Consider the following 26,941-nt stretch of genomic DNA (forward strand, 5'->3'; position numbering starts at 1 on the left):
CATTTGTTCCGCTTATGCTCGCCGACCAGCCTGTTAACTTCCAGTGTCAGCTCCCTGACTCTGGGGTCATTGGGGTTGAAGCTCATCACGCTCATTTGCTGATCCCGTCGCCTCTGCTGGGAAATTTGGTCTTACTTCGGGTATTCGACCAGCAGGGATATGGCGAGCGGCTGCAGCAGTGATGATGTCCCGGAACGTCCTTTCCGCTACCCGAACATCAGAAGGATTGGGCAATTCTCTGAAGCGGTGATTGGTGAACTCTCTGAAACTCGGCCAATCAGCTTTCCCATGACTGACGAATGTGCGGCGTTCAGAGGCGATGAAATCGGGTGGTCTGCTGATGGAGACAATTTTGGGGAGATTGTCTGATCCAAGGGACATGACAGGTTGCCAGGTGACGTCATTTGTCAGACCAGGTGATATGATGGTTATGTCTGGCGAACTGTGACACGCTCCTCTAATTCTGGTAGGGGCGTCCTCATTGACCGAGCAAAACGTAGAGCTATCAATCTGCTCAGCCTGCGCTGTACCTCTCTGGTCGTTTCCGAGGGCCGAATGCCACATCTCATGATGCGCATTAAAATCCCCCAGGACCAGACGATTATGACCTTACAAGAGCGGGCTAATGCCAGGCCTATAATCAGGGATACAGCTATTTCTCGGCGGGATGTATACATTCAGCAACTCTATCTCGGCAGCTCCACACCTGACTGCTACCCCCATACATTCCATGTACGGGTCATTAGAGACACGCTCAAGCGAGATAGGTCTGTATTGGACAGACTGGTGCAATAGGAAAGCCAATCCCCCACCTCCACTTCTGGTGCGATCTTTCCTCAGAACATTGTAACCATCACAATGCTCTAAGATGTGGTTGTTATTCAGCTTGGGTTCCTGCAGCGCCGCGACCTTGATGTTCTTCCGACTCATAAAATCTACTCTCTCCTCGATCTTACCTCGGAGTCCATTGCAATTCAATTGCAAAAAGGCTGCATTTTCGGGGATTGTTTTTAGAGTAGCTATGATATCTAGGTGGATTCTTTGTAATTATATAAATTGGCCTCAAAATTGGCTTCAATTGCAAAGCAAATAAATAAATAAAATAAATAAATAGATTGGGACAACAACGGCTGGTGTTAAAGGCTGCATGTGCGGTTGTAGTCGAGGGGACTGCGGGGGAGTTTCGTAATCAGACGACGAGGGAGTCTCGTAATCCGACGACGACTCACTGGGGACTGTATTCACACAGCATGCAGCAACATAGTCCCTGTCGTAGTCCCTCACATGGACGAGTCCAGAGCAACCCCTTAGATGCACGCACACCAACCACCAGCCGTTGCTGTTCCAGTCCCTTTGGCTGAAATAGACGTTTTGCACGGTCAATTAGGACGCCCCCCACTAGAATAAGGGGAGAGTGTCGTAGTTGGTCAGACATAACCACCGTTTCAGCTGGTCTGACAAATGACGTCACCGGGCAACTCGTCGTTTCTCTTAGATCAGACCATCTCCCCATAATTGTCTCCATCGGTAAACCGCCTGATTTCATCACCTCTTAACGCCGCACTTTCACCAATCATGGGAAAGCTAATTGGCCGAGTATCACAGAGTTTACTAATCACATCTTCAGAGATCAGACCAACCCTTTTAATGTTCGAGTAGCAGAAAGGACGTTCCGAGACAACATCACTGCTTCAGCCGCAAGTCATATTCCTGAGATAAAACTTCCCAGCAGGGGCGACTGGATTAGCAAATGAGCGTGATGAGCTTCGTCGTGCAATCTCATCGACCCCAATGTCAATGAGCGGACACTGGAAGTCAAAAGGTTGGTCTGTGAGCATAAACGGATAAGTCACCCTCGAACTATGGAAAGAAGGAAGATAGAACCTGTCACGTTTGGGGACGATGTCGAGCACCTCGGGAAAGACAAGACGAAGAGAAAAGCTCTACGTCGCATAAGATCTCTTCCTGCCGAGAATGAACCACCACAATTTACAATGGATGATGCTGCGGTAATGCTAAAACAGCTGGATGCGACGGGAGTAGAATATCTTACTAAAGATCTCGACGTGTCGCTAGCCACCCACATTGAAACCAGGGAAGGATGCCAGCAAAAGTGAATCGTACTGGTCGATTTCGTTTTTGATGCCCTTAGTATAGACAGACCCCTGAGGCTTTAGTCTTCTCCAGTGATCGTAATGTATGCGGATGTTTGTATGATCTTGGCATCGGGTACTTTCCCTCATATCATTAGTGAAAGACTGAACTACTGTTTGGCTGATGATACCACCTTCTTCCACGCGAGGTTTATGCCAACATACGACACTAAATTCACTCTGTAAATACATGTCACGGTCGATGATAGCAGAATTCCGATATTGTAGGGATCACATTCGACAGCATGTTCATATCGTCCGCGCATGCCACAGCTATCTGCAACAAGCTGAGATGTAGGAACAATGTCCTCGAGTCCCTAGCCGCTAGCACTTGGGGTGCATATACGGTAACGTTATTAACCACATATAACGCGATAGGTTGGTGGTAAGCTATGCGGCATCGGTGTGGGGCGCGCAGATACCGCCCTGAGAACTACAACAGGGTGCCTTCTCGTTTCACCCGCGGAAAATATGCATGAAGAGACGAAATTTCTTCCATTACGGCAACACGATGGAATGCTTTCGTTGCAGTAGTTACTCGGGTATTACCGTGAGAGCCATTGCAATCACCATATGGTGGATAGAACCCCCCACCCAGGCATGTCAGGAGGGTTCTTTATGATCTAGAGGGAGAAGGAAATCCTAGCATGCACATGGATGTAGTCTCAGATGCCATGAACAACTATAGAGGTCTTCGGAGTACATCCCCCATCTATCGCAGATGAGTAGTGCCTGCTTCCACGACAAACCAGAGTAGTTTTGGCTTAACTACGCTCGGGATAGTGCAGCCGTCTGAATTCCTATAGAGCAAGGATCGATGACATTGTGCAAAACATCTGCCCAGCATGCGGCAGATATTTGTTTTACCATGGATTTTTCGTATTGAGGATGGTATATGCTCTGTTCCAGAACCTGCATGAAGCTACTACTTTTTACTACGATAACAGTTTATCCTTTACGTTACCGAAAAAAATTGTAAAAATTAGTAGATCCTTGCAGTACTGGAACAGACCAATAACGTTAATGTATGTAAAGGCAAATGTTGTGTATAGGTATATTTTAAACAAAATGTGTTTATTTTATTCTATTCGTATAGCAATATTAAACTAAATTTATGAAATAATACCAACAAATAGTTTAGTAAAAGGTATAATTATAGCTAAATCCATATACCTTGAACAGGTATGAACTCTAACACATATTTCAATCTGCAGTAGTGTAAATGTGGTCCTGTAATTTATATTCAGGTATGGGATACTCGTGGACTCCATAGCATATTAATGTGTATATCGTTTTTATTTCCCAATTGGATTATGAATGTAAAGATTTGCCACAAAATCCATACTGGTGACCTAGTAACAGGTCATAGGTATGTAAGTTCAGTATCTTACATTCTCTTTGTTTTCCTGCCGAACTACTTCCTCCTCAATAAAACTACTACTACGACCAGTAGTAGGAAAATTACCTCCTGATGTGTTGTTACTACCACCATCGCCATCTCCATTCGTTATGCCCAATTCTTTAATCATATCATCCACTTCTGAACATTTTTGTTTTGCCACTTCAATTGTTTCTTTAATTTGTTCTAAATTCCTTTGAAATTCAACACCGTCTGGAGAACAATCTTCTAGTATACTACGAATTTTATTTAGTATTTCATATTCATTGTTTTTATGATGATAATCGTAATTGTTGAGACAGAACTTGGTATCACGTAGCAAATCATCGATTTGTTCGTCGAAATTACGCATAATCTCGTTTATATTTGGCATGTTGTTGCTGAAAAAAGAGCGAGAAATGCCAATTAATTTATTATTTTATGAATAGTTTAATATTATATACAATTTACGTGTTTTTTATGGAGTTTTTCTCAATTGCTGAAGATTTTTATTCTTTGGGAGACGTTATGGGCGCGCTTTGTTTTGCTTTAAAATTGTTTGTATTCTTTGATTACTCACTGAAGTATCGTTCGGCATAGATAAAGAAACAGCTGATTGACGTACATGGTACAATTAGTGACGTAACGTAACTGTAACGTAGAAAAATATATGTATTAAATTCGCGCCCGATAGTCTGACAAGAATTACAAGCTTTCAACTATTTATTACTTTTACCTCTTTTAGCAACAACAAAAATGTGATCTTTTTAAAAATTCGGCAACAGATTTGCAATAGCTAGAGATAGCAATGACGATAGTAAATATTATCACAAGAAGTTTTTATTTATGTGGCGATGTTTGAAGGACTGTCCAAGCTCTAACTTTTAAATTAAATAAGATCTTTTATTTTATAAGAAAAGCTATTCCATTTTCATCGTACAAAATTATATAGAAATTGATGTATTGCACAATTGCCATGGCACAATTACCAAGGTAGTGGTATCGTAAAATTTTGAATATGTTAGTTCCGGTCCATACTAGCGTGAATTTCATTAAAAAATTTCATGAAATTATGCATTCTTAAATCGAATTCCCCTCTAGAGCAATTTTATGATTTTACTTTACTATTGAAGTGGATCTAGAGACGCATAATTTCATGCAATTTTTTCAATGAAATCACTCTAGTGTGGACCGGGACTTACGTCAAAACTTTCTTTATGTTGTTGAAATTACAAAAAAAATAATTCTTTTAGTCCCGGTTCACACTAGAGTGATTTCATTGAACAAATTTCATGAAATTATGCGTCTCTAGATCGACTTCCATAGTAGAGTAAAATCATAAAATTGCTGTAGTGGGGAATTCGATTTAAGAACGCCTAATTTCATGAAATTTTTTAATGAAATTCACGCTAGTGTGGACCGGGACTTATAAAGGGATTTGACACTTCATATTCAAACAGCTGGTGTGATACCACTACCTTGGTAATTGTGCCATGCCAATTGCTTAACTAATTTTACAATGCGCTGCGTTACGTTACGTCTTGGATATGATTGCTGGCCGGGCAAAGAACAAACAAACGAAATGCATTGCTGCTTCACCTGTATGATCACTCACTAAAATGTCTTTATCGTTTCTAGAAGTATGTCGTGTGTGTCTTTCCGCTGGATCAAGTGGAGTAGAAGACTTTCTTCAATTGGATAAACCTTGCAACTTTGTGGAAGACGATCAAACAACATTTTATGAAATTTATAATTTTTGTACAAAACTTCAAGCATCTACCGCTGACGGTTTACCTCCGCATATTTGCCGGCCGTGTATGGGAGATTTAGAAAATTCCTATAATTTTCTAAAAAGAGTTTTCGCAAGTGAAGAAAAATTAAGAAATATTAAGGGAAATGAAGTAAATGAAATAACGGCATATAAAGATCCCTTGGAAAATGTAACTGATGAAGAGAACAATGGAGGGGAAAATGTAAGTGTGTGTATTTTATTTTGTAACGGTTATTATAGTTTGAAAAATTTGTTCGTTTTATTTCAGATTGAAAGTAAGCAAGATATTAGTGAAAATTTTAATGACGCCAGTCATATGAAGTTAATTGTTCCAGATTGTGAAAGTATGCAGATTTATAACTTTACCACCCACCTAAGATCGTTTTGTGCTAATTGTACTTTTCTTTATTTAATGTGTGTTTTTGCATCTACTTAGATACGACAGATAAAGAAGATAATATATTTGAAGATTTTACACATTCACCGTCTCCCTTTTTGCCACCGCCACTTTACCCCGATGATGTTCCCACTAGCGGAGAAGACAGTGAAGATGATAACGATGATAGTGATTTTCTTATTTCAATTGAATCGCAAATTTTTCCACAAGGTAAGTTCGACTCGATTATTCCCTGCACCATGTTATAATAGGTTAATTACACTATAGACGTGTTCCAGAACTAATAATTTTTTACGTTTTTTACCACTTTTGCACATTTTGCCTTCCCTTACAATAAAACACAGCACAATTTATATGGGATTCGTTCACCAATTTTACTGCTGCTTTTACCATTTAGTAAAGGACGGGAACAGACAATCTATCAACTTTTGAAGATTATAACCAAAATTTTAAGCAGTTTTTCATTTTTTGGATCGAACCAATACTACGTTTTGGGAATGTATTCGGGTTTTGCAGTGGTGTTCTAGTTGCTCTGAATTAGAAATTGAAATAAAAGTAAATACACTGTGCTGTAGATAGGAATGGATTTTTATAACTGAAGGGATTGAGCACTTCAGTTGGATCAATAGGTTTTATATTTGGGAGTGTGGACGGGCAATTGAAAAGCTGGTAGGTATGCATCATCCTAAAAAATCTTAAGAAATCCACGTTTATTGTTGTCTTTGGTGGCTCCTAAAAAAAATCTTAAAAATTCACCCTTATTGTGGCCTTTGGTGGCTCCTAAAAAATCTTTTAAAAATCCACGTTTATTGTGGCCTTTGTTGGCTCCTAAAAAAATTTTAAAAATCCACGTTTATTGTGGCTCCTAAAAAAATCTTTTAAAAACCCACGTTTATTGTAGTCTTTGGTGGCTCCTAAAAATCTTTTAAAAATCCGCGTTTATTGTGGGGGTGTTCCTAAAAAATCTTTTATAAATCTACGTTTATTGTGGTCTTTGGAGGTTCCGAAAAAATCTTAAAAATCCTCGTTTATTGTGGTCCTTAGGGGGTTCCAAAAAAAACTTTAAAAATCCACTTTTATTTAAACCAGAATCAATTGCAACCTCCTAAGGAGGCGGCTTCGTTAGGTCAGCGGGAAACAACGTAACTACTGCAGCTACAGTTGGGTCATAGAAAATATTTCCACTTCATGCTAAGATTCGCTACAAGCCTTACATATTGCTTTATTGACCGATGGATCCCAGAAATGGTAGAATTCTAAAATTGTTGCAATATAAGCAAACGGGTATGTTCTGAGAAACACTTCATCTCTCACTTCAAGCCTCAAGCATTTTGATCACCACATTTACTCCTATTTTTTGGGAATTTCTTGGGACTAAGATTCAATTTAAAAATAAGAGTACGCCCTAGTCCATCCATAAAATACTCGAAAAATCAGCGTAAATGGGGAGAACAAAATGCTTGAGGCGTGAAGTGAGAGGTGAAGTGTGTCTCAGAACATACCCGAAAAAATTCAATGCAATATAAGTTCTCCTAATTATTTCTTATTTCATTAACAGGACGCTTTAAGTGCGCAATTTGTGATAAATTCTATTTCACCACAATCGGCCTCAATGCCCATATGGAAGTACATGAACCTAAAACCAAAACTATCTCTAAGCCATCAACATCTAATGGTTCGAGGAAAAGAAGGCGAAGGAAACAAAAAGCAGCAACAACTACCACAGATGATAGTGAAGAGGAAACACAACGAGAACCTGTTAAAAAAGAAGCCAAAGAAGTAATTCCTAAAACCAAAGACACACAACCAAAGCCAAAGAAAACCTATCCCTGTAATATATGTGGCAAGGAGATGATTTCAGCATCCAAGTTAAGGTAAAACAAGAATGATTTGAATAGGCCACAATGTTATTTAAATAAATTTTCTTTTTCGCTTAATTTCAGATACCACATGGTAATGCATACAGGGGAAAAGGATTATCTATGTACCATGTGCCGTAAGTAAAAAAAATCGTTTATTAATCCCGATATATATCTTAACGCCCTTGATTCCTCTTGCAGCCAAAGCATATTCAACAATTTATGCCCTGAAACACCACATGCGTGCGCATACCGGAGAACGTCCGTATGAGTGTAAATTTTGTGGTGATCGTTTTTTGAGACCTACAACGTTAAAAAGTCACATGCGTCGGCATACCGGCGAAAGGCCATATGGCTGTGAAATTTGTGGCAAACGTTTTATACAACATTCCTCAATGGCCACTCATATGAAATTGAATCATATGGATAAAACCATTGCATGTCCATATTGTGATAAGAAATATGCCAGACAAACAGATCTAAATGTCCATTTGTTATCACATAGTGGTGATAAACCATTTGCCTGCAAACAATGTCCTAGTCGTTTTACACGTCAATCAAATTTAAATAAACACATGCATCAGCAACATAATCAGGGAACAGAGACAACGGCGGCGGCGAAAGGAAAATATACACGATCAACGACGGTGACTACCTCAACTGCAACAACAACAAATCCGAAACTAGAACAGCTATCAATGAATGGTGGAATAATGCAAGCTCCAAGGCCTGTTGTTGCAATGTAAGTTTTTGTTACATAATTTGAAGAATAGACATTGATAAGAAATTCTTTTGTATGTTTTGTTGCAGATCCAATTCCTCAAAGAATGAAATTGTAATTCCGAATACATCGGATTTTGATAAGTTTATAACTCCTAGCTGGCCTCTGGATCAAACATAGTTTTAAATTAAAATTTATTTGTCAAGTAGTTAGTTTTAGGTCTTCTTGAGTTCTCATTGGTATTTTGTTATAATTAACATAACCTCCTGATAAAGCATAGCTTTTTGCAATATAGCTTTAAAAGCCCGCATCTATACGATCTTTCTTTTATTATAAATATATTATTTATGTATATCAATTCCTCACCAACCATCACGTCAATTTGTTTAAAATCTTTAGAAAATTCATTGTGGTCTTTGGTGGCTCCTAAAAATCTTAAAAAAATCCACGTTTATTGTGGTCTTTGGTGGCTCCTAAAAATCTTAAAAAAATCAGCGTTTATTGTGGGGTTTGGTGGCTCCTAAAAATATTAAAAAATCAACGTTTATTGTGGTCTTTGGTGGCTCCTAAAAATCTTAAAAAATCCACGTTTATTGTGGTCTTTGGTGGCTCCTAAAAATCTTAAAAAAATCCACGTTTATTGTGGTCTTTGGTGGCTCCTAAAAATCTTAAAAAAATCAGCGTTTATTGTGGGGTTTGGTGGCTCCTAAAAATCTTAAAAAATCAACGTTTATTGTGGTCTTTGGTGGCTCCTAAAAATCTTAAAAAATCCACGTTTATTGTAGTCTTTGAGGGCTTCTAAAAATCTTTAAAAAATCCACGTTTATTGTGGTCTTTGGTGGCTCCTAAAAATCTTTAAAAATCCACGTTTATTGTGGTCTTTGGTGGCTCCTAAAAATCTTTTAAAAATCCACGTTTATTGTGGTCTTTGGTGGCTCCTAAAAATCTTTTAAAAATCCACGTTTATTGTGGTCTTTGGTGGCTCCTAAAAATCTTTATAAAATCCACGTTTACTGTGGTCTTTGGTGGCTCCTAAAAATCTTTAAAAATCCACGTTTATTGTGGTCTTTGATGGCTCCTAAAAATCTTAAAAAAATCCACGTTTATTGTGGTATTTGGTGGCTCCTAAAAATCTTTAAAAAATCCACGTTTATTGTGGTCTTTGGTGGCTCCTAAAAATCTTTAAAAAATCCACGTTTATTGTGGTCTTTGGTGGCTATTGCAAGTCTTAAAAAATCCACGTTTATTGTGGACTTTGGTGACTCCTAAAATTCTTAAAAAATCCAAGTTTATTGTGGTCTTTGGTGGCTCCTAAAATTCTTAAAAAATCCACGTTTATTGTGGTCTTTGGTGGCTCCTAAAAATCTTAAAAAAATCCTCGTTTATTGTGGTTTTTGGTGGCTCCTAAAAAATCCACGTTTATTGTGGTCTTTGGTGGCTCCTAAAAATCTTAAAAAATTCACGTTTATTGTGGTCTTTGGTGGCTCCTAAAAATCTTAAAAAATCCACGTTTATTGTGGTCTTTGATGGCTTCTACAAATCTTTAAAAAATCCACGTTTTTTGTAGTCTTTGGGGGCTTCTAAAAATCTTTAAAAACTCCAAGTCTATTATTTTCTTTGGTGGTTTCTCAAAATCTTTAAAAATCCACGTTTATTGTGGTATTAAATACCTAAAAATCTTTAAAAATCCACGTTTATTGTGGTATTAAATACCTAAAAATCTTTAAAAATCCACGTTTATTGTGGTATTAAATACCTAAAAATCTTTAAAAATCCACGTTTATTGTGGTATTAAATACCTAAAAATCTTTAAAAAATCCACGTTCATTGTGGTCTTTGATGGCTCCTAAAAATCTTTAAAAAACACGTCTATTGTGGCCGTTGGTAGCTCCTAAAATTCTTTAAAAAAATCCACGTTAATTGTGGTCTTTGGTGACTCCTAAAAATCTTAAAAAATCCACGTTTATTGTGCTCTTTGGTGGCTTCTAAAAATCTTTAAAAAATCCACGTTCATTGTGGTCTTTGGTGGCTCCTAAAATCTTTAAAAAATCCACGTTTATTGTGGTCTTTGGTGGCTCCTAAAATTTTTTAAAAAATCCACGTTTATTGTGGTCTTTGGTGGCTCCTAAAAATCTTTAAAAAATCCACGTTTATTGTGGTCTTTGGTGGCTCCTTAATTTTTTTAAAAAATCCACGTTTATTGTGACCTTTGGTGGCTCCTAAAAATCTTTAAAAAATCCACGTTTATTGTGGTCTTTGGTGACTCCCAAAAATCTTTAAAAAATCCACGTTTATTGTGGTCTTTGGTGGCTCCTAAAAATCTTTAAAAAATCAACGTTTATTGTGGTCTTTGGTGGCTATTACAAGTCTTAAAAAATCCACGTTTATTGTGGTCTTTGGTGGCTCCTAAAATTCTTAAAAAATCCACGTTTATTGTGGTCTTTGGTGGCTCCTAAAAATCTTAAAAAAATCCTCGTTTATTGTGGTCTTTGGTGGCTCCTAAAAATCTTTAAAAAATCAACGTTTATTGTGGTCTTTGGTGGCTATTACAAGTCTTAAAAAATCCACGTTTATTGTGGTCTTTGGTGGCTCCTAAAATTCTTAAAAAATCCACGTTTATTGTGGTCTTTGGTGGCTCCTAAAAATCTTAAAAAAATCCTCGTTTATTGTGGTTTTTGGTGGCTCCTAAAAAATCCACGTTTACTGTGGTCTTTGGTGGCTCCTAAAAATCTTTAAAAAACACGTCTATTGTGGCCGTTGGTAGCTCCTAAAATTCTTTAAAAAAATCCACGTTAATTGTGGTCTTTGGTGACTCCTAAAAATCTTAAAAAATCCACGTTTATTGTGGTCTTTGGTGGCTTCTAAAAATCTTTGAAAAATCCACGTTCATTGTGGTCTTTGGTGGCTCCTAAAATCTTTAAAAAATCCACGTTTATTGTGGTCTTTGGTGGCTCCTAAAATTTTTTAAAAAATCCACGTTTATTGTAGTCTTTGGGGGCTTCTAAAAATCTTTAAAAAATACACGTTTAGTGTGGTCTTTGCTGGCTCCTAAAAATCTTTAAAAAATCCACGTTTATTGTGGTCTTTGGTGGCTCCTAAAAATCTTTAAAAAATCCACGTTTATTGTGGTCTTTGGTGGCTCCTAAAAATCTTTAAAAAATCCACGTTTATTGTGGTCTTTGGTGGCTCCTTAATTTTTTTAAAAAATCCACGTTTATTGTGACCTTTGGTGGCTCCTAAAAATCTTTAAAAAATCCACGTTTATTGTGGTCTTTGGTGACTCCCAAAAATCTTTAAAAAATCCACGTTTATTGTGGTCTTTGGTGGCTCCTAAAAATCTTTAAAAAATCAACGTTTATTGTGGTCTTTGGTGGCTATTACAAGTCTTAAAAAATCCACGTTTATTGTGGTCTTTGGTGGCTCCTAAAATTCTTAAAAAATCCTCGTTTATTGTGGTCTTTGGTGGCTCCTAAAAATCTTAAAAAAATCCTCGTTTATTGTGGTTTTTGGTGGCTCCTAAAAAATCCACGTTTACTGTGGTCTTTGGTGGCTCCTAAAAATCTTTAAAAATCCACGTTTATTGTGGTCTTTGATGGCTCCTAAAAATCTTAAAAAAATCCACGTTTATTGTGGTCTTTGGTGGCTCCCAAAAATCTTTAAAAAAATCCACGTTTATTGTGGTCTTTGGTGGCTCCTAAAAATCTTTAAAAAATCAACGTTTATTGTGGTCTTTGGTGGCTATTACAAGTCTTAAAAAATCCACGTTTATTGTGGTCTTTGGTGGCTCCTAAAAATCTTAAAAAAATCCACGTTTATTGTGGTCTTTGGTGGCTCCTAAAAATCTTTAAAAACTCCACGTTTATTGTGGTCTTTTGTGGCTCCTAAAAATCTTTAAAAAATCCACGTTTATTGTGGTCTTTGGTGGCTCCTAAAAATCTTTAATAAAATCCACGTTTATTGTGGTCTTTGGTGGCTCCTAAAAATCTTAAAAAAATCCTCGTTTATTGTGGTCTTTGGTGGCTCCTAAAAATCTTTAAAAAATCAACGTTTATTGTGGTCTTTGGTGGCTATTACAAGTCTTAAAAAATCCACGTTTATTGTGGTCTTTGGTGGCTCCTAAAATTCTTAAAAAATCCTCGTTTATTGTGGTCTTTGGTGGCTCCTAAAAATCTTAAAAAAATCCTCGTTTATTGTGGTTTTTGGTGGCTCCTAAAAAATCCACGTTTACTGTGGTCTTTGGTGGCTCCTAAAAATCTTTAAAAATCCACGTTTATTGTGGTCTTTGATGGCTCCTAAAAATCTTAAAAAAATCCACGTTTATTGTGGTCTTTGGTGGCTCCCAAAAATCTTTAAAAAAATCCACGTTTATTGTGGTCTTTGGTGGCTCCTAAAAATCTTTAAAAAATCAACGTTTATTGTGGTCTTTGGTGGCTATTACAAGTCTTAAAAAATCCACGTTTATTGTGGTCTTTGGTGGCTCCTAAAAATCTTAAAAAAATCCACGTTTATTGTGGTCTTTGGTGGCTCCTAAAAATCTTTAAAAACTCCACGTTTATTGTGGTCTTTTGTGGCTCCTAAAAATCTTTAAAAAATCCACGTTTATTGTGGTCTTTGGTGGCTCCTAAAAATCTTTAATAAAATCCACGTTTATTGTGGTCTTTGGTGGCTCCTAAAAATCTTAAAAAAATCCTCGTTTATTGTGGTCTTTGGTGGCTCCTAAAAATCTTTAAAAAATCAACGTTTATTGTGGTCTTTGGTGGCTATTACAAGTCTTAAAAAATCCACGTTTATTGTGGTCTTTGGTGGCTCCTAAAATTCTTAAAAAATCCTCGTTTATTGTGGTCTTTGGTGGCTCCTAAAAATCTTAAAAAAATCCTCGTTTATTGTGGTTTTTGGTGGCTCCTAAAAAATCCACGTTTACTGTGGTCTTTGGTGGCTCCTAAAAATCTTTAAAAATCCACGTTTATTGTGGTCTTTGATGGCTCCTAAAAATCTTAAAAAAATCCACGTTTATTGTGGTCTTTGGTGGCTCCCAAAAATCTTTAAAAAAATCCACGTTTATTGTGGTCTTTGGTGGCTCCTAAAAATCTTTAAAAAATCAACGTTTATTGTGGTCTTTGGTGGCTATTACAAGTCTTAAAAAATCCACGTTTATTGTGGTCTTTGGTGGCTCCTAAAAATCTTAAAAAAATCCACGTTTATTGTGGTCTTTGGTGGCTCCTAAAAATCTTTAAAAACTCCACGTTTATTGTGGTCTTTTGTGGCTCCTAAAAATCTTTAAAAAATCCACGTTTATTGTGGTCTTTGGTGGCTCCTAAAAATCTTTAATAAAATCCACGTTTATTGTGGTCTTTGGTGGCTCCTAAAAATCTTAAAAAAATCCTCGTTTATTGTGGTCTTTGGTGGCTCCTAAAAATCTTTAAAAAATCAACGTTTATTGTGGTCTTTGGTGGCTATTACAAGTCTTAAAAAATCCACGTTTATTGTGGTCTTTGGTGGCTCCTAAAATTCTTAAAAAATCCTCGTTTATTGTGGTCTTTGGTGGCTCCTAAAAATCTTAAAAAAATCCTCGTTTATTGTGGTTTTTGGTGGCTCCTAAAAAATCCACGTTTACTGTGGTCTTTGGTGGCTCCTAAAAATCTTTAAAAATCCACGTTTATTGTGGTCTTTGATGGCTCCTAAAAATCTTAAAAAAATCCACGTTTATTGTGGTCTTTGGTGGCTCCCAAAAATCTTTAAAAAAATCCACGTTTATTGTGGTCTTTGGTGGCTCCTAAAAATCTTTAAAAAATCAACGTTTATTGTGGTCTTTGGTGGCTATTACAAGTCTTAAAAAATCCACGTTTATTGTGGTCTTTGGTGGCTCCTAAAAATCTTAAAAAAATCCACGTTTATTGTGGTCTTTGGTGGCTCCTAAAAATCTTTAAAAACTCCACGTTTATTGTGGTCTTTTGTGGCTCCTAAAAATCTTTAAAAAATCCACGTTTATTGTGGTCTTTGGTGGCTCCTAAAAATCTTTAATAAAATCCACGTTTATTGTGGTCTTTGGTGGCTCCTAAAAATCTTAAAAAAATCCTCGTTTATTGTGGTCTTTGGTGGCTCCTAAAAATCTTTAAAAAATCAACGTTTATTGTGGTCTTTGGAGGCTCCTAAAAATCTTAAAAAAAATCCACGTTTATTGTGGTCTTTGGTGGCTCCTAAAAATCTTAAAACAATCCACGTTTATTGTGGTCTTTGGTGGCTCCTAAAAATCTTAAAAAAATCCACGTTTATTGTGGTCTTTGGTGGCTCCTAAAAATCTTAAAAAAATCCACGTTTATTGTGGTCTTTGGTGGCTCCTACAAATCTTTATAAAATCCACGTTTATTGTGGTCTTTGGTGGCTCCTAAAAATCCACGTTTATTGTGGTCTTTGGTGGCTCCTAAAAATCTTTATAAAATCCACGTTTATTGTGGTCTTTGGTGGCTCCTAAAAATCTTTAAAAAATCCACGTTTATTGTGGTCTTTGGTGGCTCCTAAAAATCTTTAAAAAATCCACGTTTATTGTGGTCTTTGGTGGCTCCTAAAAATCTTTAAAAAATCCACGTTTATTGTGGTCTTTGGTGGCTCCTAAAAATCTTTAAAAAAATCCACGTTTATTGTGGTCTTTGGTGGCTCCTAAAATTTTTTAAAAAATCCACGTTTATTGTGGCCTTTGGCGGCTCCTAAAAATCTTTAAAAAATCCACGTTTATTGTGGTCTTTGGTGGCTCCTAAAAATCTTTATAAAATCCACGTTTATTGTGGTCTTTGGTGGCTCCTAAAAATCTTAAAAAAATCCACGTTTATTGTGGTCTTTGGTGGCTCCTAAAAATCTTAAAAAATCCACGTTTATTGTGGTCTTTGGTGGCTCCTAAAAATCTTAAAAAAATCCACGTTTATTGTGGACATGGTGGCTCCTAAAAATCTTAAAAAATCCACGTTTATTGTGGTCTTTGGTGGCTCCTAAAAATCTTAAAAAAATCCACGTTTATTGTGGTCTTTGGTGGCTCCTAAAAATCTTAAAAAAATACACGTTTATTGTTGTCTTTGGTGGCTCCTAAAAATCTTAAAAAAATCCACGTTTATTGTGGTCTTTGGTGGCTCCTAAAAATCCACGTTTATTGTGGTCTTTGGTGGCTCCTAAAAATCTTTATAAAATCCACGTTTATTGTGGTCTTTGGTGGCTCCTAAATAATCTATAACAATTTTATAAAAAATCGTTAAATTATTGTTTTTGCTTGTTCTTAAAAATTTTGAAAAAATTAATGTTATTCTCAATATTTGCTTTTATTTACAGTCCTTTCAGATTTCAGAAAATAAAAGTTAGGTCTGATTTTGCGACACTCCATGTTTTAGCAGTTTGTTGCTTTTCGATAAGATTCATTGTGAAATAACATGCAGCATTTCTCAGATTTTCTGTTATGCTTTTTCCGAAACATTTGTAATTTATAATTCCTCCCTTGATTATTCATTTTCCATCATATAACTTTTAGTTTCATTGCATTTCCCTCCATCATCATTATAATGCGTTTTCATGTGTGTCCTCATCGAAACCATTTGTATAAAACCTTTACCACATTCATTGCAAACATATGGTTTCTCTCCTGTGTGACGCATTTCATGAATTTTTAGGGCATATTTCTTGGCAAATTGATGATTACAATAGCTACAGGTGAAACGTCTTATTTTCAAATGGACCACCTTATCATGATTCCGCATATCATTGGCACTATAAAACACCGCTGAACATTTTGGACAGATAAATTTCTTTTCCTTGGTGTGATAGTTTATGTGTATGTTCAATTCTTTCTTGGATGTCTTCCGCATATCGCAAAGATGACATTGGAAGTTTTTTATACCAGCATGGCGTAATTTATGATCTTGAAAACCACAGCTTGAACGAAAAGCTTTACCACAATTCGGTTCATCACAATGAAAGGGATATTCTTCAATTGGTCTGTGGATGTACTGATGTTCTTTGAGTTTGACTATGGTTTTATATTCCTTGCCGCATTCTTCGCAGACATGACGACGGATAGGTTCGTCTGATTTGTCTTTGGGTTTTCGAGGTTTTCCTTTTGTGATATTGGTTTTTAATTTTCTAGACTTCTTTTTGTTTGTCTTTTCATTGTCTACCACATCTGAGCTGGTTTCTTCTACTTCTTCTTTAATTATGTAAGCACTATAAACAGAATCTTCTAAAGTTTCGGTAATGTTATTGTCGTCATCATCACTCAAACCAATTGAATCGGCTTTCTTTAAAAAAAAAAAAAACAACAACAAAAAATAGATGGGAATTTGGAATAAAACAACATCCAAAAACAAAGAAAAATAACTTACTTCCTCCTCCACCTCCTCCTCTTTCACATCAGTTTCGCCTTCCTGGCAGTCTTCAGCTTCTTCTTCTCCTGGCAAGGCAACAAAGTCAAATTCCAGCCATTCAGTTTTATCTGTTGTCTCCACATAATTGTCCACTTCCGTTTCTGAGGTTACTTCCGTTACTTCTGCCTTTAATTTTGGCTTCTTTTGTAATATTTCATTAAAGAATTTTATAGAACGTCTACACATTTTATAGAAATCCAAAAGCTTCTCTAATTTGTTAAAACACGATTTGCAAACATGTGCAGGATACTTATCTTCAGCTGCAGGATTCTTTATCGTTGGATCATTTAACCATTCGCGTATCTGCACGTCCATATTGTGGATGTTATTTACGAGAAGCTCATGCTTTCGCATTTTCTTAATGCAGGCACGGCAAAGTTTTCGAAGATCTTTCTTTTTGTAAATTTTTTGCATTTCCGTTGAAGATTTTAAATATCTGCGGGCTTTTTATTAAACAAAAAAAGTTGTATGGTTTTTGTTTCGTAGAACAGTCCTTAAATTTACAAATTTATTGCAGATGTCACAAACAGCTGATGATATGGGAGAAAATACTCATACGTTACAAGACGAGCACGAGAAGGAAGGAAGTCTTTTGCTTTGATATTCTATTAAAAGCAATTTGTAATTTTAGTGACATATTTTGTGGAAACACCGTAAATCCAAATAATGTTCTTTCCTATGTATTTTTATGATAATTTCTTCTCTCCTCTCTATAGAGTTAGAGTTCAGTTGACTTCAGTGAAGGCATGGTTAACGTAACTTTGTGTGTACGTAACTTTACGTGTTTGAATAACTGCACAAAAATGCACTGTAATCATATGATCTAACGCTATGTTTACATAAAGGTTTAATTGGTTTGAGTTTTCAAGGAGCCAAATAAAAGTTTATATGAGGGATTTTAAATGCATAGACAATTACAAAATAAACATGCATTTTGCAAATATGTTACCCCCAGTTTTTGTAACTTAGTTTTGTTCGTTCGTCTATATTCGTAATAATTTAGGCATTCATAGCTCAGTCCCCAGATGACATACACATCTAATTTTTCGTTTACCAGTTCCATATATCATTAAGGATTCCTCATTTAAAAATCAGCGCTCTTCATTTGCGCTAAAGCGAGTAAATCGATCTACAAAATTTGACAATTCGTGTGAGAAGAGTAAAAATTTTTACAAAAACTGGGGGTTAAGCGCATGATGAAATTATAAGGTAGCGTAAAATGGCCAGCTGATTGGTTTCAATCTGTCAAATATTTTGTTATTGTGAATAAATTGTATGAAAACGTAAACAAATATTTTGACATATTGAAGAATTTTCGGCCAAAATAGAGTTGTTGTTGCGCTACTTACGTGACCTGTTAAATAGATCTTGGTTATAGGCCGTTTACATATAACAAGGTTAACCCAGTGGGTCTGGGTTTCAAGTGTCATTTCCATTGTATATACTTCAAATAAATCCTCATAAAGAAGGTTAACCCTGCAAAAAACTATAATATAAACGCCGTATTAAGCGCAAACAAACTTGATTTTTAAAAGATTAACAAATTCATTAAGCGCGGAGCGGGACCAAATTTTTTCACTGGTAGATCTCGTCACCCTGATCACAAATATACATATATAACATTTATTGCGGAAGTCCATACTTCCAGAGTTATGGGCCTCGGAAGTTAAAGGCCGACTATTTAGACAAAAAATTATGATATTAAAGGAAATTTTGTTCCCGTTCCCTAAGGCCGGTTATTTAGGGAAAAATTTCTGATTTTAACGAAAATTTTGTTCCCGTTCCCGAGATTTGCACCTGTCCATAGGAGAAAGTCTGAAATCCCCGGCCGAAGGCCGACTATTTTTAGTAAAATGTATAAATATGTATTCTTAAGCTTTACAATAGTAGCTGTGTCTGGTTACCCTAAAATTTGTAACAATTTGTGCCTATTGTTGCTGGAAGCCGTCTGTTAACACAAAAAACCAGCAAAAGAGAGCGATTCGAGAGAGACATTTTGACAGTTCTTTCACTGAGAGCTTGCAAATTCTTGCTGGACAAATTTCTTCTAGCAAGCACTTGCAAGCTCTTCTTCTTCCTGAAAACAATCAATCAACTGTTTTTAGTTTTTTGTTGATTTATGTTTGTGAACATTAAAAACAATTTTATTGTGTAAATAACATAGTCTAATTGTATTGTTTTATGGAGAACAAATTTGTAAAGTTGAAAAATACTTTTTTGTTTCATTTTCTTTTTTATTTTTAATAAAATACAACGTGTTTGCTTCCTTTGTTGGCGGACAAATTGTTCTGTTTTGGCAAGTCAGCTGATTGCTTGCTGGTTTTTGCTGGGAAGGTGTCTGTTTACTTTTTAAAATGTTCTAGCAAAAGACATGGTAGAACAAGAAAAGGTAGCAGCAATACCCAGCTGACTGAACTGGGTTGTAGTGTTAGTGTCAAATTCCATTCGACATTTTATGTATTTATTTCTATGTTCGATGTTTGTTTGTTTGTTTGTTTATTCATTCCATTCTTTAATACTAAAGCCTCCAAGGCCAAAAAATAGTATTAACAATATATCCTTATACTCAATATCACTAAATAATCCGCAATGTTACTTTATATATTTGGCTCCCCAGCCATAACTACCAAGAAGAGAAAAAAAATATTCGATGCAATAAATGGCCATAAGCAACAAGCAGTATAGAATGACAAATATACAGAGTAATATAAGTGACTCCCAGTACGCATTAGCATTGACTGGTACATAGGGCATGTAAACGCATACTAACAAAGGAAAAAAAACAGTCACATTTAATTTGCATAGCAAACAAGCCCACAAGTATAAAAAGGTAGCAAGTGCACTAGGAAAATGAAATTAAAATCATCATATGCAGTAATAGCAGTTTCAAATCCAATATTTAGGGTCGAGATCCAAAATAGGTCAACAGTTTCAAGCGGAACGCATTATTAGACTGTGAGAATACTCTAAGTTCTATTGGTAAATAATTCCACAATCTGGCCACACGTACTAAAAATGAATTCTCAAATGTAGAATTATTTATTAAAGGAATAGATATCTGTATATTCCTCCACAATAAACCAAAACGAAACATGTTTTTCAGTGAAACAGGTACACCATTCCTTATTATTCTATAATAGGCGCACAACAACTTAGTGGACACAAACTGATCTAAAGTAACTCCAAGAAAGCTCTTAACATGGTCAGAAATATTGTCACGAGTCCTTAAGCCGTAGACAAAGCGTACAATACGTTTAACTGCACGCTCTAATACCAATGCATTACGTTCTGACATACCAGAAAAAACTTCCAGACCATAGTTAACATGAGGCATTAATAGTACGTAAGCTAACCTATATTTAACCCATGAAGGAAGGTATATATTAGTGGCATACAATTTCCGAATTATGCCAACAACTTTTCTGTGCACATAGTCAACATGATATTCAAAGGCAAGCTTTTCGTCTACAAAAATGCCCAATATTTTATGGCAAGATACAAAGCTGATCAAATTTCCGCCCAGAGCAATGTTTAAGTCGTACGACTGACTACCAAATCGTATTGCTTTCGTCTTAACTGGGTTGATCACCAACGAGTTCTCTAAAGACCATAGTCTAAAACGATCAAGACTATGATTTATTGCAGTTTCAAAAGCTATTGAAGACATTCCATTTCTAGCAAAAACTAAGAAAACATCATCTGCAAATAAAAGCGGCTTGCAATTTACATCAGAGCACCATACAGCAAGGCTATTAACATAGAGGATAAACAGCAGAGGACCCAAGACAGACCCCTGCGGAACACCATTCGTAAGTAAAAGTGTCCCAGAATACTGACCGTTATAAGAGACAAATTGTGTTCTGCAACATAAGTAAGAAACGATAAGATTGCAAGCAGAAATAGAATAATTGAACTCATTCCTGAGCTTCCCAACCAATACAGAATGTGAAATCGAATCAAATGCCTTAGTAAGATCCAAAGACACAACTACAGTATCACTGTTAACGTTCAAATTTCCCCTAACGAGATCAGTCATATATAGTAACAAGCCGGTCGTACTATGGTTCTTACGGAAGGCAAATTGGCCATCATATATATATCTACTAACATAAGATAACATCTGGTCTCTCATAATATGCTCACACACTTTTGATAATACAGGGAGAATGGAAATTGGTCTAAGATCATCAGCACAATTCACAACATTACCTTTAGGTATTGGGACAACACGAGCGCTCTTCCAAAGTTGCGGAAACACCGAAGATGTGAGAATAGAATTAACCAAATCCAAGATACAATCAGAAATATAAGGAAAAATTATTTTTAAAAAATCCACTGATATTCCATCGACACCAATGGATTTGGACTTGATTTTACTTAATGCAACAGCAACATCCTCAATACCCACACATCGAAAAGAAAATTCGCCATCACGTTCAGCTAAATCCATGAAATTAAAAGCACTAACACGCGAGTCATTATAGACAAATGATGCATTGAGAACATCAACATTAATGTTAGCAACAACATCATCTCCACCAACAAAGCCTGACCCTCTCAAAAAACGCCATAAAGCAGTTGGACCCATTACATTAAATTAACAAGCTAAAGTAATAGAATTAGCATTAATCCAATTATCATTAGGATAAATTCTTCTACGCACTACAGGAACAGATTCAAACAAACGCATAATAAGAGAGGAGAGAATGGAACACTTAGCATCAACATCAACAGCATACAGAAGGCTAAAATCAAAAGCTGATATATAAGTATAAAAACGATGCCAATTAATATTTCTGTAGTCTCGATATTCGACAAACTCAACTGATGTATCAACACTGATGTTTAGTGACGCAAAGATAAGCGAATGATCAGAAATTGAAGGGCATATCACCTGATCAGAGAAATAAACCATAGATAAGTTACTAAGTAATATAAAATCAATTAATGAAGTAGAACCATGTTGTACATCAAAGTGTGTGGGTTTGGAGTTGTGAGAAATACAAAGATTAAGTAGAAAGCATACAGTACGAACAGAAAAGGCTTTATGTATGTCAAACATATTGCAATTGAAATCTCCCATTACCACTACGTTGCTATATCTCAAAAAGAGTTCAGTATGAAGATCTTCAAACATAACAAGATCGCCAGGAGGAGGCAAATATACCACTCCAAATAGAACCTTAGAATCGCCAGAGAAGAACTCAACAAACAGTGACTCACACTTACCCAAAACAGAAGTTTTAAATACTACCTTATACCTGATGCTACTCGAAATGTAAATGCCTACGCCACCACCCCTACAGTACCTGCGATCATTTCGTACAAATTTATACCCAGGTATATCAATAGCACGATTTGATGTATCAGTTTTAAGCCACGTCTCAGAAAGTGCTAGTACATTTATAGAAGAACCAGAAAGAATAGATTTGAGTTCATTAAACTTTGTAGAATGTGTTGATGGCCTGATGCTACGGCAATTTAAATGAGCAATATTTAATTTACTATTACAAGAGCTTAAAACAGACTTAATGTACAAATTGTTGCTAATAACTGGCCCCATATTCGCATCAGAAAACATCAAAAGCATTAAACATAGTTATAGAGGGGAACCAAAAATAAGAAAGTAACAAAAAATTAACATCTAACATTTTACAATGTATTAAAATTTATATCAATAACCAACTTTAAAGCAGCTGATCAAAAAAAGAATGAGATCAAATTTACAAAAATAAAAAATTCAGTCTATATCAAACAATCTCTGGCAGGATTAATATGCAAAGTTAATCTAAGATGTATATTAGGGATATATATTTTTGAAGAACAAATTTATTCATCAGAAAAAAAAACTATTTCCCATAAAGACGGCTTCATATCATTGACATGTAACCTCCTTCAGGTCCGAACGACATGCCGCACACTAAAACACCGCTTATAGAGGCGGTACAATATTTGTTAATATGTGTGGTATTTTGTTAAACTTGAAAAGAATAAAGCCCTAATAAACATGTGCTTTTTTGTTTTCAAAAGCAAATGATTGAAACATCTTCTCTTTTTTCAATGAATTACCAGCGACCCGAAACATTTTTGCAAGTATTCTACTTTCTGCGAGAAATTATGCATTTAGTGGAATGATATGGAAACATTCAAATTGAAAATCTAACGAGTTTTCATTCATGTTTTCCAAAATATTCAATCAAATGTGAAAAATTATTAGTTTTTTAAATTCCAATAATTTATAGACATTTCCTTGTTTTGTTTACATTTACGTTGACACTAAGGTTTACAAACAAAAACAAATTCCTTTGTGGTTGTTGTTCGAGTTGTATTTGTTGTAGTATTAACTTTACCTTGTATTTGTTCTACCATGAGCAAAAGAGAATAAAAACCCCTTACTCTCTGAGAAAGTTCTTGCTGGACAATTATTGCTGGGAAAGTAACCAGACAGACTTAGTATCTATCATGGCACAATAAACAAGCAATTCACAATAATACATTATTGTGACCAAATTTGACATTTGGTATGATTTGATGTAACACCTTCTTATTCCACCATGGTATCCATATTATCATTATCCGTTCAAAAAACAGCGAAGTTTCATACAAAGCATGGTGGAATAAGAATGTGGGCTTAAGACGGGTTTACACGCGCACGCCTGATTTTTTTGAATTTTTTTACCACAGGTAGGTCTCGTTGCCCTGATCACAAAAATATATGTATTGTCTAGATGTAGTCCATAAAAAAATCGGGCGTGCGCGTGTAAACCCGTCTTGTTCCAGAATGTGTTACATCAAATCCATGGCACAATAATACAGGTTCCACCATGATCAAATCATACCAAACGTCAAATTTGGTCACAATAATGTATTATTGTGAATTGCTTGTTTACATTTTGTATGTGTTTTTATTCACAATAATACCCTAGACAGACGGCAGAGCATGGCCCATGGTACAATAAGAAAGGTAGATGCATCGGCGAATTGCTACAACAAAGTAACTTTTTTTGTAATGTAAACTGTCAAAATTTTCGCCAAATGGTCTCTTGTTGTCTCTTTTTATCGCTTGTGTTTGTCTATAAAGTGTAGACATGCTATCTCTTACTTACCAAATCATATGGTTTTTTGTTTTGATTTTTCATGGCGAATTCCTAGTTTTTTGACGTTTTAGATTCGATCAGCTGGGCTGAGGCATCTACCTTTCATGGCACAATTAGGAAGGTAGATGCATCAGCCCAGCTGATCGAATCTAAAACGTCAAAAAACTAGGAATTCGCCATGAAAAATCAAAACAAATAACCATATGATTGGGTAAGTAAGAGATAGCATGTCATCACTTTAAAGACAAACACAAGCGATAAAAAGAGACAACAAGAGACCATTCGGCGAAAATTTTGACAGTTTACATTACAAAAAAAGTTGCTTTGTTGTAGCAATTCGCCGATGCATCTACCTTCCTAATTGTATCATGCTACCTTTCTTATTGTACCATGGCATGGCCCAATTACAGGTCCTCCACCAAGCGAATTCAAAGAAAAAGAAAGATTTTAAATGTCAAAATTCATAAACAGAAGCGAAAAATTGTTTGAGGCGAATTTCTTTTCTGTCAATTCAGGTAGATACATACAAAACATATTCCGAGAAAAAGTTGAAAAAGAGTTATTTTTGTTTGACGAAACAGAAAATACCTGCTGATCGAACTTGAACTGCTGAAATAAGTTATTGTAAATTAAATTCTCATACATAACACAATAAATGTTGACATTTTACGTCTACAACATTAAGTTTATTTATTTTCTTTTGTCGAGATACATCTACCTGTTTCTGTATAGTTTGACATTTCTATACCTCACTGCGAATTCAAATGACAAATATGAATTTTGACAGCTCAAATCGAAATCATCTGATTTTGCTGGGGGACCTGTTATTGGTCCATGCGGCAGAGTTAATTTGCATTAAAAATGTCCTAATTTGAATTAATTTTTCACCCTGACAGACGATAATAGGTGTGTACGATAACCCAATAATTTGTACAAATTCGTACAAATTTTTGCTGAATGCTGTTCGATAACAAAATTATCCAGCAAAAGAGAGCGAGTTTGGAGAGATTTTTGGAGAGTTTCGTGACTGAGAACTTGCAAATTTTTGCTGGGAAAATTTGTCCCGCAAAAATTTGCAAGTCTGATCAGCTGATTTGAAAAGATTTGTTTTGTTTTATTTTTTATTCTTGTTTGGCGAAAACATAAATAAACATTGAAATATCAAAAAATTAAACATTAAAAGCTGAAATATAAAACAATATCATGGAAAACAAGAACTTCAAATTGATGCAAAAACTTTTCTTCTTCTTATTTTTCAAAACAGTTGATTCCTTGCAAGTTTTTACAAATTGTTGTTCGATAACTTTCTGCAATTTTTCTTGCTTGAGAGAGTAAAATTCACTGAGAGAGGTTGCTGGAATTGACTGAGTAATTTTTGCTGGGAAAGTTATCGTACACACCTAGTATCTGCATTTATGAAACAGCTGTTTGTGTTGTTTGTACCCAGCAGACCATTTCATAAAGCTTTACAAAAGTTCGCCAAAATATGCGAAACAAATACACTTTCTACCTTTGATCTTTTCACCACGATGAAGCAAAACTAAATTTAATTTATTCGCGATATTTTTGAGTCTTTTTAATACTATAAAAATATTGCAAAACTTAAAAAAAAACATTTGAGGAAGATATAATTTTCGATAGAATTGGTATGGTGGGTAATGAATTTTTTTGTAAATAAAAAATTTTGTTAGTCTGTGTTTAGACACACAAATTTCTCGGGAAAGTAAATGGAGTTTTTGGGAGAGAGCGGAGAGGAAAGAGCTCCTCAATACTCTTTCCTACCCCCTATTGCCTAAAAACTGAATTTACTTTCCCGTGTGTCTAAACACGGACTTAGAAAGCGTGAAAAACGATTAGCTGCTATTCTACTCGCGAAAGACCACTACTTATTTTGAAGAAACGCGAAAATTGCTGATTTGCTTTCCCTTTTTAGTTTCTTAAACATGGATATTTGACAAAAGACAATTGATTTTCAACAGCATTGCCATATTGAAATTGCTAAATTCAGTTTAAATTTCCTTTGATTTTGTGCATTAAGAATGTGGATAATGCACGAATTAATTTGAATTAAGGCAGTTAATGCAAATTAACGCTGCCGTCTGTCTAGGGTATGAGAAAGTTCTTGCTGGACAATTCTTGCTGGGAAAGTAACCAGACAGTCTTATTGTGAACAAATTTGATGTTTGGTATGGTTAATGGCACAATTATTGTTATTCACCTTCTTATTCCACTACGGCAGCCACCAAAGGCCACAATGAACGTGGATTTTTTTTTAAATTTTTAGGAGCCACCAAAGACCACAATAAACGAGGATTATTTAAAGATTTTTAGCAGCCACCAAAGGTCACAATAAACGTGAATTTTTTTAATATTTTTTGGAGTCACCAAAGACCACAATAAATGTTGATTTTTTAAAGATTTTTAGCAGCCACCAAAAACAACAATAAACATGGATGTTTTAGGAGCCACCAAAGACAACAATAAACGTGCATTTTTAAAGACTTTTAGGAGCCATGAAAGACCACAATAAACCTGGTTTATTTAAAGATTTTTAGCAGCCACCAAATATCACAACGTGGATTTCTTAAAGATTTTTAGCAGCCACAAAAACAACAGTAAACATGGATTTTATAAAGATTTTTAGGAGCCACAATAATCGTGGATTTTTTTAAAGATTTTTAGGAGTCAACAAACCTTACAATAATCGTGGATTTTTAAAGATTTTTAGGAGGCACCATAGATCACAATAAACATGGATTTTTTAAACATTTTTGGGACGGACCAAATACCACAATAAACGTGCGATTTTTAAAAATGTTTGGGAGTCACTAAAGACCACAATAAACGTAGATTTTTTAAACAATTTTGGGTGTCACCAAAGACCACAATAAACGCGGTTTATTTAAAGATTTGTAGCAGGTACCAAAGATTACAATAAATGTGGATAGCTTCAAAGATTTTTAGCAGCAGTAGTTTAGGATTTTTTAAACATTTATAGGAGCCTCCAAAGACGACAAAACTCTTGAATGTTTTAAAGATTTTTAGCTGCCACCAAAGACCACAATAAACGTGGATTTTTTAAACATTCTTGGGAGTCACCAAAGACGGCTATAAAGATGTTTTTTTTTTCTTTCAAAGAGAACAATAAATCTCGGTTAACATA

General features: G+C 35.5%; 3 protein-coding genes across 4 annotated transcripts; 1 reads left to right on the top strand and 2 right to left on the bottom strand.

Moving 5' to 3' along the window:
• Positions 1 to 3,206: 3,206 nt before the first annotated feature.
• Positions 3,207 to 4,148, bottom strand: LOC141397090 (uncharacterized). Of its 2 annotated transcripts, none has more exons than XM_073973007.1 (2): positions 4,003 to 4,148; positions 3,207 to 3,932 (listed from the first exon to the last, which is right to left on the bottom strand). In XM_073973007.1, the coding sequence occupies exon 2, from the start codon at positions 3,923 to 3,925 to the stop codon at positions 3,533 to 3,535; it is 393 nt and encodes a 130-aa protein (XP_073829108.1). In that variant the 5' UTR covers positions 3,926 to 3,932; positions 4,003 to 4,148; the 3' UTR covers positions 3,207 to 3,532. The 2 variants fall into 2 exon arrangements, with proteins under 2 accessions (XP_073829108.1, XP_073829107.1); XM_073973006.1 differs by having other exon boundaries at positions 3,996 to 4,148.
• Positions 4,149 to 5,098: 950 nt separating this feature from the next.
• On the top strand, positions 5,099 to 8,654 carry LOC141397089 (uncharacterized). Its single transcript, XM_073973005.1, has 7 exons — positions 5,099 to 5,504; positions 5,571 to 5,646; positions 5,739 to 5,909; positions 7,258 to 7,573; positions 7,643 to 7,695; positions 7,760 to 8,300; positions 8,369 to 8,654. Exons 1-7 carry the CDS (start codon positions 5,151 to 5,153, stop codon positions 8,457 to 8,459), a joined length of 1,602 nt encoding a protein of 533 aa, XP_073829106.1. The 5' UTR covers positions 5,099 to 5,150; the 3' UTR covers positions 8,460 to 8,654.
• A 6,913-nt stretch (positions 8,655 to 15,567) lies between these two features.
• LOC141397091 (uncharacterized) lies at positions 15,568 to 17,401 on the bottom strand. Its single transcript, XM_073973008.1, has 2 exons — positions 16,640 to 17,401; positions 15,568 to 16,555 (listed from the first exon to the last, which is right to left on the bottom strand). Exons 1-2 carry the CDS (start codon positions 17,093 to 17,095, stop codon positions 15,764 to 15,766), a joined length of 1,248 nt encoding a protein of 415 aa, XP_073829109.1. The 5' UTR covers positions 17,096 to 17,401; the 3' UTR covers positions 15,568 to 15,763.
• Between the last annotated feature and the right edge of the window lie 9,540 nt (positions 17,402 to 26,941).

The sequence above is a fragment of the Musca autumnalis genome, unplaced genomic scaffold (assembly GCF_047663935.1).
Source record: "Musca autumnalis isolate F117 unplaced genomic scaffold, ASM4766393v1 scaffold_3, whole genome shotgun sequence".
NCBI classification, from domain to species: Eukaryota; Metazoa; Arthropoda; class Insecta; order Diptera; family Muscidae; genus Musca; species Musca autumnalis.

What these genes read in the sequence shown, in the direction of transcription:
- LOC141397090 (XM_073973007.1), bottom strand. Translation starts at nt 3,925, where the DNA reads ATGCCAAATATAAACGAGATTATGCGTAATTTCGACGAACAAATCGAT.
- LOC141397089 (XM_073973005.1), top strand. Translation starts at nt 5,151, where the DNA reads ATGTCTTTATCGTTTCTAGAAGTATGTCGTGTGTGTCTTTCCGCTGGA. An exon ending in AATTGTTCCAGATTGTGAAA is followed by an intron (nt 5,647 to 5,738) that starts GTATGCAGATTT and finishes GCATCTACTTAG; the next exon opens with ATACGACAGATAAAGAAGAT. An exon ending in ATCGCAAATTTTTCCACAAG is followed by an intron (nt 5,910 to 7,257) that starts GTAAGTTCGACT and finishes TTTCATTAACAG; the next exon opens with GACGCTTTAAGTGCGCAATT.
- LOC141397091 (XM_073973008.1), bottom strand. Translation starts at nt 17,095, where the DNA reads ATGCAAAAAATTTACAAAAAGAAAGATCTTCGAAAACTTTGCCGTGCC. An exon ending in AGGAGGAGGTGGAGGAGGAA is followed by an intron (nt 16,556 to 16,639) that starts GTAAGTTATTTT and finishes TTTTTTTTAAAG; the next exon opens with AAAGCCGATTCAATTGGTTT.